Source organism: Perissodus microlepis, chromosome 14 (genome assembly GCF_051167445.1).
Source record: "Perissodus microlepis isolate ML-2025 ecotype Zambia chromosome 14, ASM5116744v1, whole genome shotgun sequence".
Lineage (NCBI taxonomy): Eukaryota > Metazoa > Chordata > Actinopteri > Cichliformes > Cichlidae > Perissodus > Perissodus microlepis.
This window is the reverse complement of record NC_140474.1, coordinates 30608632-30621678: the sequence shown is the minus strand read 5'-3', so window position 1 is coordinate 30621678 and position 13047 is coordinate 30608632. Positions and strand designations below refer to the sequence as shown.

The 13047-nt window shown below is 38.1% G+C and overlaps 3 protein-coding genes across 3 annotated transcripts; all 3 read right to left on the bottom strand.

Annotated features, from left to right (window-relative positions):
- Positions 1 to 5884: 5884 nt before the first annotated feature.
- Positions 5885 to 8633, bottom strand: LOC146374202 (lysophosphatidic acid receptor 6-like). Its single transcript, XM_084951115.1, has one exon. It carries the CDS (start codon positions 8237 to 8239, stop codon positions 7313 to 7315), a length of 927 nt encoding a protein of 308 aa, XP_084807241.1. The 5' UTR covers positions 8240 to 8633; the 3' UTR covers positions 5885 to 7312.
- A 427-nt stretch (positions 8634 to 9060) lies between these two features.
- Positions 9061 to 10165, bottom strand: LOC146374201 (lysophosphatidic acid receptor 6-like). Its single transcript, XM_084951310.1, has one exon. The coding sequence runs from the start codon at positions 9975 to 9977 to the stop codon at positions 9132 to 9134; it is 846 nt and encodes a 281-aa protein (XP_084807436.1). The 5' UTR covers positions 9978 to 10165; the 3' UTR covers positions 9061 to 9131.
- Positions 10166 to 10277: 112 nt separating this feature from the next.
- LOC146374200 (lysophosphatidic acid receptor 6-like) lies at positions 10278 to 12555 on the bottom strand. The gene has a single exon (XM_084951127.1). It carries the CDS (start codon positions 12462 to 12464, stop codon positions 11613 to 11615), a length of 852 nt encoding a protein of 283 aa, XP_084807253.1. The 5' UTR covers positions 12465 to 12555; the 3' UTR covers positions 10278 to 11612.
- Positions 12556 to 13047: the final 492 nt, after the last annotated feature.

Here is a 13047-nt window from a genome sequence, read left to right as displayed (position 1 = left end):
TGAGAACAACAGATGACGGCCGGACGGGCCCCTCGGTCCCTACAGCAGGAACAGGTGGCTGGACAGTGGCAGTTCCTTAAGTGTGTGTGCTGTGTGATGAAAACAAAGAGGATCAGTCTAAATGTTGGATTTCTTTTTTTTTTCCAAAGCTTCTGCTCTTGGCATTTGTTTATTTTACAAGAAATCTACAGAAAAGTAAAGTTTTTGTTTATCCAATTTTATGAAATGCAACTGTTTTTTCTTGCAGCCCAACTTCAGGAATAAAGGCAACTTTGGCATCATCAATGTTTAAAGGACTGCCGTAGCACCGGATATGTAAGTATCTACACTTCAATGGATACACAACAACAATTAAAAATCCTAAACATTGGGGGATGAAAAAAATCATCAATTTAAGAGTTTTTAAATGTAATTTGTTCTAAAAACAGAGCTGACTTCACAAAGCATGTCTTTATGTGTGTTAACATGTGTATGTGCTGTAACCAAAGACTGATTTGAAGTAATGGATATAATATAATGAATTAATTACTTTTTTGTTACTTGCTTTTTGCTTTCAATGATATATTTTTTTATGAATTTTGCTGTCTATGTTCTATGTATCATATGGCAATAAAAAGATTTTTTGAGAAAATCTGTTTTGAATCTAGTTTTTATATGCTGAATTTTATACTAAGTAGGAATCTTAACCCAAACGTTAATGGTAATATAACCCTTGTGATGGGTTCTGAGTTTCGACTCAATTTTTGGTAACCTCAACTTTAAACATTGGTCAATTTAATCCAATTTTTGGATAGTTATCCTAACCCAATGTGCTGGGTCAAACCAGTAACCCAACCCTGTTAAGTTGAAACAACCCAGCATTGGCTCGGTCCATATTTGATCCAGCGTTGGGTTACAAATTGGGTCATTTTTAACCCAGCATTTTTTAGTGTGGACTACTTACTGGTATTTGGATCGCCTGTAAAAATGACTGGTTTAAAACAAATCTCAGCGTATTGACATGTTTGATAGCAGGAGGGCTTCCATTTCCAGGCAAAATGGACCAGAAGCACTCGTGTTTCCACAGATCTTTCTTAGTTGCAGGCAGGGGCGATTTTAGCCCATTTTTGGGGGTGCTGAAGCACCCCCAAAAATGAATCAAAGCACCCCGAAAGATTTCTTACTTCTCTGAAAATATTTGCTGTTTGTGTGACACACTACAAAAAATGTAAAAAGCATACAGTACTTGGTTGAGACGTAACATTTTAACAACAAAAGTACAGATATCCCACCCCCTCCCAAAATGGTTTGTTCCAGCTCGCCTCTCCCCTACTCTGGCTCTAGCGCCCTTGGTGCCAGAGTGATGGTGGCTGAGACACAGCAGAGCGGAGGTGTAAGTGCCTGGCTTAAAACAGGACATATTAGCTGCATTTAACCTTCAGTTACTCTTTATACAGTTAGGTAGGAGTCAGACCCTGTTTCTTTTTAGCTGAAAAACATTACACCCAGGTAACCTGCAGTGTTGAAAACTTGTTTTCCGACAATATTTGCTACCTTACAATCCGTCCTGTTCTGTAGTAAAATCAGCGACATTTGACCCCCTGTTGCTCCCATTGAAATTTATACAGCCTATTTAAAATCTAAAACTTAAAATTGTCAGCAGCCTACTGTTGTTGCCACTGTCCTGTTTGAAATGGAATGAGAGAAGCTGCTTATTTTGTCATATGTGCCGATATTAAACCCAGGAGCCACATTCAGGTAAAAGTGTAAGAACAAATGATCCGTCAATAAAGGATAATGTTGGATCAGTGTTTCAATATTTATATCTTTTATTAGATGTACATGTGGTTTGGTTATTTGCCTTTTGGTTGAAAGTACACCGAGAGAGGACTTTTTTTTATTAGTGATCTTAATAATATTTTTTTTCATATTAATGTAAATTTTTTTATCTTATTGAATACAATCTATTTGTGTACGATTATCAGTCCAAAGAGGGAGAGAGGAAAGAGGGGAACGTGAGGAGAAAGTACAAGGTTAGGAAGAACCAGGTAAGGAAACAGAGAGGGAACAGTGACAGGCAAAACAGAAACTGTTAAACTGCTTGAGAGACTTGACCACCAAATGTGATAGACAGATTTGCCAACCTCAAGGTGAGGCCACATAGGTTAAAATAAAAGAAAAAAATCTGCAGAGCCATAGTAGTATCTGCAGTAAAGATCTTTTCATACATTGTACCATAGGCAAAGTTGTCTCCATTTTTATAATTGTTTATCAATATTTTGTACATTTGTACATTTCAAGGACTCTATTTTTGGAGTGTATTTTTATATATCTGTATTGTATTATACATACACATTAAAAGTGAACCTCTGTCCAAAAAATGCACTCAGTTTACTTCTCATTTACTATGAGCATCATTTTCCCCCAGTAATTAAGGTTAGGATATGTTTTTTTTTTTTAAAATTCCAATCCATTCTTCATTTGCAGCATTTAAATAACCTTTATCTGATTTGATGGTTTTGTTACATACTTTAAAAAAGTGTTTTGCTTTTCTTTCACAACTGTGGGGATTCAATTGTGTTAAAATGTACAAAACAATGATGTCATGTTTTGTGACGAGGACCCAGGCACAGAGAGACTTGATAAATTTAAGAATCTTATGATTTAATAAAGAAATTTGCAGATTTGCACAGAGAGGGTAAAATTATGATGACTGATAATGGAGATGAAGACAAAAGACGACGAGGACAGGGAGGAACAGGGGTCTAAATGCACCAAGGAGACACTCAGAGGGAACTCAGGACAACTGGAGACATTTAAGGATGCAGGGACTGACAGAGACAGGGAAGAAGTCTCATCGTGACGAGTAAAGTTTATCTTGCCTGGCTGGGCAGCTCTCTGGGTGCTCAGCACCCCCAAAGCTCTGATCCTAGAATCGCCCCTGGTTGCAGGGCACGACTAGGGTGTACTGCTGGAATTTCCATTGCATCGGAAAACCTGAAGCAGTCTGAAGTAAAGCTTCCCACAGTTCTTGATCTCCTGCTTAACACAGAGTTAAAGCAGTGACAGTGACAGGTCAGACCAAGGAGCTAGTCTTATGTCACATGCAGACACTCTGGAAATGCTGCCTCTCGGAACTGCAGTCCCAAGATATCCCCCTGTCCCTCGTGTGTGTTTACAGGCAGGATGTCTAATACATGTTTTCGAGCATTCTCAGTGGACGCAGCCTATGAAGGGTGCCATTGATGGCCTGCTAACAAAGAACCTCAGGCAAAAAAGATTTCCTCACCATGAACAGTAGTGATGGGATTTCCGGCTCTTTTTAGAGAACCGGCTCTTTCGGCTCGGCTCACTAAAACGAGCCGGCTCTTTCGGCTCCGAACCGGCTCTTCAGGTTGTTTTGTTGCTTTAATTAATTTATTATTAACAATAATATAAAATTATGCATAAAAGGAATTACTAATGTAAAAAAAAAAAAGTAGTTTTATTTATATATGTTTATATATAAATATATGCGGTGGCCCCTAGAGACAAAACACATACAAACTCCAAAACACATTTCTAGTATTAACTGAACTTCCAAAACAGAGCTACCTAGATCACTTAAATTACACAATTGAAAGCATATGTGTATTGTTTGTGTATTTATACACAAGCACTCATATATATTCAAATAATTTAAAAAAAATGTTTACCTGTTACTACCACACACCAAATCCGGTCGTTGGTACTTGCTGGCTTGTGTAGCCACTAGGTAACAAAAGCTCAACACTGCGCCTAGCATCCTGGAGCACTTCTGTTGTCTTTTGTACGTGTTTTTTTTGTATGTGCTATGCAGTTTTTACGTGTTTTGGAGTTTTTAGGTGCTTTGTCTCTAGGGGCCACCATAAATATACTTTTATTTATTCACTCCACATAAAATGTAATAAATAAATCATATAATACAACTATTCACATTTCACCTTTTAACTATTTAAATTTTCAGCTTTTTCCTTTTAAACAAATTTAAAGTGAAACAACACAAAACACTGCAAACCACAACACAATTAAATATAAATTAAAATATGAAAACAAAAAGAAGATACATATTCTCTGTCATATGGGCCTGCATGAATAAACTTCCTGAATCCTTTATCATCTGCAAGTGAAAATAGTTGTGGATGATTACTATGCCTTTCTAATGTGACGTTGTTGTTCCTGGCTCTCTTTCTCTGTCTCTCCCTCCTGCTCTGTTCCTGTGCTACTGCGAGTGTAACTACCGCCCCTCCCCCCTCTGCCCAGTGCAAAACACAAGGCTTGCATGCGGAGTGAAGCGGGAAAAAAGTGCGAGAGAGAGAGTGAGAGAAAGAAAAAAAAAACACGGCTGGCGTCGTTCACTTCAAAGAACCAGCTCCGTTCGCGACCGACACATCACTAATGAACAGGCTGCCTCCAGGGATCCCAGTAGCCTCTTACACCCCATCAACAAAGGTCACATCTTGCACTGTGTAGAAGACTAACTTCTGAACACCAGTTCAGAGAAACTCTTGTAGACTCAGCATTTGTTTGTTTGTTTGTTTGTTTGTTTGTTTGTTTGTTTGTTTGTTTTTTTGGGGGGGGGGGACAGAGAGGAAGAGGGACAGTGAGAAAGGGCACTTAAAAAGACAAAAATCTCCTGGATCACCTGTTGAGAGAGGAAAAAAAGGAGAAAAAGAGGAAACAAGCAAAAAAGAGAGCAACATAATAAACGCGACACCATCGCATTAATCTAGCTAAATGTAAACCCATATGGAAAAGATATATATAAATCTTATGAAGTTTGTATCTGTCTTGCTTGAAACTTGTATGAAAAGCATACAAGAGTGAAAACAGATATAAGATCCCTTGAACAATTATATAAATGAAACTTGTATGTTTTGGATACTTACTAAAACTATATATGAAAGTAATGAGAAAGTGGCCACTTTCATGAGTAAATCATATAAGCCTTATATGATTCACTATATGAAGTAAGCCAAATCTTATGCAAGTTTTTTCTATTTCTTTTCCATATGGGAATAACAGTAAATACTAAATATTGAATGTTGTTGTGCAGCACGCAGGACCGATAGCGCACAATGTGCTTTGAGGTAGCAGCCAAGATAGGTGTAGTTTGTGTCTATGAACAGCATATGCCCGTGTGCACACCTGTGTGGGTCAGTCTGTGGCTGGCTTATTGCAACAGGTTATCAATTATGGAAATTTTACTATGGTTATTTATGGTGATATAAGCCGATTAACAGTCAAGTTCATATTGCATATTAAAAATTGTTTGTATATTTTGTGGGGGGGGTACGGTGACACAGTGGTTAGCACCGTTACCTCACAACAAGAAGGTGCTGAGTTTGACTCTTCTGTTTTTTTTAGCAGCAAGTAGAAAAAAACAAACCAACCCATGCTGTGGTTCTGCAAGAAAACTAACACGTTTCCCACAGGGCCAAACATTTAGATCATTTTTACATTTAATACTAAATGGGTGTCTCTCCTATTCCAGTTTTTGTACCATATTTATGCTTCTGTATTTGTATTTGCCATAAAAATTTGAACTTAAGACATCATGTTTGTCTCAAGTAAGCTTATTTCCTAAAATGTTTTAAATTATTAGTGAATGTACTAATTAGTGCTTGAATACTGAATAAAACAGCCTGGATTGTTTGGTTTTTTTGCGTTTGAAACTTTGTGTCAGGGTCCTTAGGTCCTGGATCCACGGTTTTGAGTTTTTCTTTTGAGTTAATGATTTGTTTTGAGAAATGATTTATATTTAGGTCTTTAGTCTTCTGATGGTAGTTTTGGGTTAGGGTTTTTTTTTTTTGCCTCAGGCACAAACTTTAGTGTTTTTGTGCCTTTTCTAGCTTTTGTTTATTATAATTTTGTTAGTTCTCTTTGTGATCTCTGTTTGTTCCCCAGTTGTGTCCTATGTCTCTCTGTCAATAATAATCTCTCTCTGTTGTTTTCTGGTCTCGTCTGTGTCTGTGTCTTTGTCTCTGTCTCAGTATTATGTTTCCTGTTCTGTTTTGACAGTCCCCCGTCTCATGTGTGTCATGTTTAATTTTTGCTTTCCCTTGTCACACTAGTTAGATTCTGCCAAGCTGTGTTCCCCAGGTGAATCCACTCTGCTTTGTGACCCCGTGTGTATTTACGCTCTAAATTCTCCTCAATTCTTTGTCATGTTGTCCCTTAATGCTGTGTGTCATTTGCCTTGTGTGTTCCCCATTTTCCTCGTAGTTCCTTAGTTTCTAAGTTCCCGATTTCTTACTTCCCTGAGTTAGTATCAGTTTAGGTTAGCATCAGCAATATGTCCTGCACGTGGGCCCACTCCACAGCCAAATTATGACACTTTGATGTTGCAGCAAGAATCTGTTCATGATGCTTAATACCCTGAGAAAGTTCAAAATTGCTTAACTGCTTTCGAAACCTCACACCCTCTGTGATTTTCCCCACCAGCAAGATCAGCCAGGCGTGTGCAGCTCCATTTCAGACACAGAAATAGGTTTGAAGTTGACCTCAGAGAATAAACCACAGCGAGCAGATGTTGCAAGCTGCTAAAGGCAGCATAGGAGACGATGTTGTATTGAATAAGCCTTGCAATGAAAAGTTGAAACATTTCTGTTAAAATGTGGTTTGTAACCTGTGCCCTACTGTATCTTGTACTGCAGCAGTGACTTCCGGAGGACAAACCATGAGTTTTTTTTTCTTTAGCTCTCCAGCAGATGAAAACAGTCTGCTTCCTCAACTGAACAATGAGCAAAATGTAAAATAGGCTCTCAATCAAAACCCTTTTCTCACACTGTCTTTTTCAACTATTTGAGAAAGACAAGCAGTTAGTTTTGTTTTTGTTTTTGTTTTCTTTTTTAGAAAAATCATCCAGGAGAAGGCTTTAGGAGAAAAATAACAGAAGCGCACTAAACTTTGTACATGAATAGATCCAAATAGTCAAACTAAATGTGAAAAAATTAACAAAGGATATTGCTTGAAGTTCTTAAGCTGACAACAAGTAACCTCTTGAATGTGTAAACTAAAAAAAGCTTTGCAGCTGTCTTTTTTAAGCTTCAGTTTCTAGTACAGCAACCATTCTTTTGGTGGTTGACGCTGTCATGCTGCAGCATAGGTCTAAAACACGAAACCACTACTTCAACTAGCCTTTTCACCATCTGTCTCACACGCAAAGCTTCACAAACATGTTAATGTTGGTTTATTGGTGAAGCCATACAAATTGTTGAACTACAGAAAAGTTTGTGAACAAACGCGTTGTTCCTCTTAAAAAATATAGATCCCATTGTAAATCTAATACCAACTTTTGGAAATAGCAGGTCTTTTATCTACAGTTCTCGTTTTTCTTCCAGAAGGAGTCAAAAGAAAAGTAATACAACAGAGGATCCAGACAGCAGTTAGAAACAGTAAGACACACCAGCGGCATGATTTCTTTGCCATGTGCAGCCATTCCTATAGGCACAGGTAAGAACATGGCAAACAAAACCAAGTTCATGACAAAGATCAGCATAACTTTCATCTTGTTGCTGACCTTTGCAGAGTCACTGAGATGTCTGTGCAGAGTCCAAGACACCATAACGGTGCAAACAATGTTGACTGTTAGCATTGTGACCAGTAACACAATCTGAAGGTAAATAACTGCTAATCGAGTTTTACTCAATAAAAGCTCGTAAGAGTCATAAGATTTAAAACAGGTAGGTTGAGTGTGGTCCTGCAAATGTTCTAGAAAGTCCAAACTCTCTGGGATATTCACCACCAGCATAAAACTCCAGACGAATGCTGCTCCTTTCCAGGCATTGGACGAGGTTCTTAAATGGCGTGACCTCAGAGGATAAACCACAGCCAGCAATCTGTCCACACTGATGAAGGTGATAAACATAGCACTGGAACGGATGTTGTCACGAAAGAGCATTGTAATGATGAGGCACGCCATATTGCTCAGAGGCCAGGTGCCTGTGGCATGAAAGTAGATCCTCATGGGTAAAGAGATGATGAGTAGCAGGTCTGAGAATGCCAGGTTGACCATGAAGACAGCGTGGGGTGATTTAAGGCTGTGGCGGCGAAGAAGAATCCACAGTGCGACTGCATTGAGAGGTAGACCTATCACCATCACGCAGCCAAAGACCCCAGCGTAAACCAGTTCGTCTTCTGTGGTGCTGTTTGATGTGTTCATGATGAGAAAAGACGTTCTTTTTGGTCCTTCATGAAGTATTGCAGCCAACCAGCGAACATGTCCTTCTGTGCTGTTCATTTGTGTGACGTGAGGGGAGCTAGTATGGAACAGGAAACTCTGGTTGTGGTTGCTGACGTAAATTAAGTTTGCTGTTTTCAAATGCAACACATGACATACCAGCTGTGATTAACAACTCTACTCATTAGGATATGAATTATGGCAAGATGAAAGTAAGAGATGATAATGATCAACAGCAGGTCCGAAAAAATCAGATTGCCCCAGCATAAACCTGTGTGGCCATAGTTAATGTTTAATGTGCTCATGGCGATAAAAGAAATGTATACATACCCTTGATTAAAACTGCAGCTGAGCACAACACTCACACATGTATCTCTGTGGTCTTTAGCTGTGTCAAGTGAGATGACTGGAGAGGTTAAAAAGTCAAGTATTGCAACAGGAAATGTATTGATACAATCTAACAGTCGTATCACTTACGTAAAAGAATAAAACAATTTGTTTTTCACATGGTTTAGAATTTTTTATTAATTAATATCTTCTTATACAAAAAACAAACATAGTTTTATAAGATCAAACAAAGTTTAGAAATAATTGACACGAATGGTTATTAAGGAATAAAAAGCCAGGGATCAAATTTCATAGTAGAACTTGTAATAAACTCAATAATAAACTGTTTAACAAGTAGGTCTTATCAATTTTTGTTCACTGCTGCAAGATGCTTTATATTTATGGTTTTATATATGTATATGTATATATATACATATACACACACATATATATATATATATATATATATATATATACACACATATATATATATATATATATATATATATATATATATATATATATATATATATATATATATATATGTACACACAATCACTTTTTTTGGAAAATTGGAAAACCATAATATGACTTGAATTATAAGTTGAAATAGCATGTCCTAAGGTTACTGCTCTCTTGGCGGATCCGCATCTTCTTTTTTCTTCCAGAAGCCATCAAAGGAAAAGTAATATAAGAATGGATCTAGACAACAGTTCACAGCACTAAGACATATCAATGGCTTTAATTCAGTAGGTTTAACTGTAACTACACCTATTGACAAAGGTAGGAAACAGATAGTAAACAAAACCAAGTTCGTGACAAATATCAGCATTACGTTCATCTTGTTGTTGATCGCAGAGTCACTGAGATGTCTGTGCAGTACCCAAGACACCATAACGGTGCACACAATGTTGACTGCTAGCATTGTGACTATTAACACAAGATATACAAATGCTATACCTTTAGTTAAACCTGGTTTCCTTTTATGACTGAAATCAAAACATCCACTGTGGTTCTCATTTTTTAGAAAGTCCAAAGTCTCTGGAACATTCAATACCAGCACAAATAGCCAGACCACTGCTGCTCCTTTCCAGGCATTGGATGAAGTTCGAAGATGGCGTGACCTCAGAGGATAAACCACAGCCAGAAGTCTGTCCACGCTGATGAAAGTAATGAAGAAGGCGCTGGAGCGGAGGTTGTTGCGAAAAAGCATTGTGATGAATTGGCACACCATATTGCTCAGAGGCCATCTGCGGGTGGCGTGAAAGTAGATCCTCATGGGCAAAGAGATGATGACCAGCAGGTCTGATACTGCCAGGTTGACCATGAAGACAGCGTTGGGCGATTGGAGGCTGTGGTGGCGAAGAAGAATCCACAGTGCGACTGCGTTGAGAGGCAGACCTATCACCATAATGCAGCCAAAGACCCCAGCGTAAACCCTGTCCTCTGTAGTGACATTTGATGCGTTCATGATGAAGTTTCTGCCTCCTTTATTAACTGAATTGCAGCTGAGCAGCAAACCTTCCACTCTTTGATGATTATCTGTGTGACGTGAGGGTAGATTAGACTAGGGAGTGTGAAATATTGCAACAGGAAATCTGGTGGTGCAATTCGATCGTGGCCACTGACGTTAATAGTTATAACATTTTTAAATGAAATATCTTGTTTGACAAATAACAAACACACTTTTTTATACAATCTGACAACATTTAGAACCAATACTATTAACACCTGAGCCTAGGTTAACTGTAAAAGCTGTATTTTTCCCAACTCCGAATGAAAAACAGGTAGCATTAAAACCAGTTGCAAATTTTTACAATGTTTTTTACTATTTTACAGCTATAAACTAGTTTTACCGTGAAAAAGACAAACCAAACAGGCTGCAGGTCTACACCAACGCACAAAAGTGTTTCCACAGTTACGGAGCCAGCTATTTCCTTTTTTTCCCCAGTAGTTGTGTTATGAGCTCTCGATTTGGATTTTGCATAGAGACATGTAAACTTGAGACTTCCTGTTTTTCACAAATAAGCGTATTTCATAAAATGTTACAAATAATTAGCAAAAAGTGAATGAATTCTCATAAAACAGCCTAGATTATTTTGCTATTTAAAGCTTTGATGATGCAGATTAATCTTTTTATGACTCTTAGAGCCTTGAGAAATTCAAGATTGTTCAAACGCTTTCAAAACCTCACATCGTCTGGAGTTTCTCCACCATCAAAATGAGCCAGACGAGCGCAAATCCTTTTCAGGTACAGGATTAGGGGCTGAGATGGCATGGCGTCAAAGGAAAAACCACAGCCATCAGACGTTCCAAGCTGATGACAGGGATGAAGTTGCCACTGAGAGGATGTTGTTAAAGAGCATTGTGATGAACAGTGTGTGAAGAGTTAAAAAGTTTCAGTTACAATGTGGTTTGTTTTACGTGCTTGACAGTATCTTGTTCTGCGGTATGGACTTCTGGAGGTCTTTTTTAAACTCTCCAGCAGATAAAGACCGGTTGTTTCCTCAGTCGTCAAGTGTACATGATGTACAATAAATCAGCTACAGTCCTCAAGCTTTAAATTTAAAGAATAGTTTTATGAAACTGTGAGGCTAACAAGTCTTTTCTCTATGTATCCCACTGCCTAAGCTTCACAAGTACATTTAACTGACAATTATTGTTGAGTTACTGGTGAAAATGTTGTTCGATTTTATTTATATAGCACCAATTCACAATGACAGTCACCCAAAGGTGCTTTATATTATAAAATAATATTAGAATGAAACCCCCAAAATTCCATGACTCTGATCAAACCTGTGGTAACAGTGGGTAGAAAAAAGTCCCTTTCTAACAGGAAGAAACCTCTTACAAACCCAGGGTCAGGGAGGGCAGCCATCTGCCACAAATCATTTTGGGGTGAGTGGAAAGACAAGAAAGCAGAGAGAGGCAAGTCAAAAGACACACAATAGTACAATAAGCTCAGTTTCAGAATTTAGGAATTCAGAAAATATGCTTGAACTAAATAAGCATTTTGTGCAATAACAAGTTAGTTCACCAAAAAAAAAAAGAAGAAAAAATTCATGTCAAAAAGAAAATATCACATCAAAAATATCATGTCTAGCATCTACATTTCTCCTCCCTTCGTTGCATCTTCCTTTTTCTTCCAAAAGGAGTCAAAAGAAAAGTAATACAACAGAGGATCCAAACAGCAGTTCACAGCAGCAAGACATACAAGTGGGGCTAAATAGGTAAAACTTTTTGTGGCTAAACCTATTTGCACAGGCAAGAAACAGATAGTGAATAAAACCAAGTTCATGGCAAAAATCAGCATTACATTCACCTTGTTGTTGATCTTTGCAGTGTCACTGGGACGGTTGCATAAAGTCCAAGACACCATAACGGTGCAAATAATGTTGACTGCTAGCATTGTGACGATTAACACCATATACAAATAAATAACTGCTGATTGTGTTTCACTCATAGAACCAAGAGTTCCAAAACAAGTGGTATTGTTTCTGTTTTTAAAATGTTTTAAGTCCATAAACCTTGGGACATTCATTATCAGAATAAATAGCCAGACTACTGCTGCTCCTTTCCAGGCATTGGATGAAGTTCGAAGATGACGTGACCTCAGAGGATAAACCACAGCCAGAAGTCTGTCCACGCTGATGAAAGTAATGAAGAAGGCGCTGGAGCGGAGGTTGTTGCGAAAGAGCATTGTGATGAATTGGCACATTATGTTGCTCAGAGGCCATCTGCGGGTGGCGTGAAAGTAGATCCTCATGGGCAAAGAGATGATGACCAGCAGGTCTGATACTGCCAGGTTGACCATGAAGACAGCGTTGGGTGATTGGAGGCTGTGACGGCGAAGAAGAATCCACAGTGATGCTGCGTTGAGAGGCAGACCTATCACCATAATGCAGCCAAAGACCCCAGTGTAAACCCTGTCCTCTGTAGTGATGACTGACGTGTTCATGATCACAGAAGAGATTTTTCTGTTCTTTATGAAGTATTATAGCTGAGCATTCAAAGTTCCTCTCAGTGCCGTTTATCTGTGTGAGGTGCGTTGAGGAAAGTCTTTAAGGGTAAATTGAAATGAAGTGGCACAGGAAATTTGTAGACTCATCTCAAGAGTTGTGGTTGATGACGTAAATTGAGTTTTTCTGTGTGGTGTATGCTATAATTAAATCCAAATGTTGTTATACCTCAAATAAATATATCTTAACTATCTCAGATAGTTAAGATCTGGCTCACATTAATGGTTATTATGAATTAAATATATATGTTACATCTCCTGTCTAGGGCTAACTGTAAACATTGCTAGTTGTGTGATTCCTTCCACCCCACTTCCTTTAACAGAAATCGTTAATCAGTGTTCAGAGAAAAACTGTCATTACATTCAGATATGAACCAAGCTTGAAAAACCAAACACACGTTCACTTATCAACATTAAACTTCCTTAGCAAGAAAGTCAAAGTATAAATAAGTGTTTGACCTAAAATTCTATGGATTACAAATAAGAAACAAAAATATAACTGAGGGGAACTGTTTAACAAGAA

Coding starts and splice junctions, on each gene's coding strand:
- LOC146374202 (XM_084951115.1), bottom strand. CDS start 8,239: ATGAACAGCACAGAAGGACATGTTCGCTGGTTGGCTGCAATACTTCAT.
- LOC146374201 (XM_084951310.1), bottom strand. CDS start 9,977: ATGAACGCATCAAATGTCACTACAGAGGACAGGGTTTACGCTGGGGTC.
- LOC146374200 (XM_084951127.1), bottom strand. CDS start 12,464: ATGAACACGTCAGTCATCACTACAGAGGACAGGGTTTACACTGGGGTC.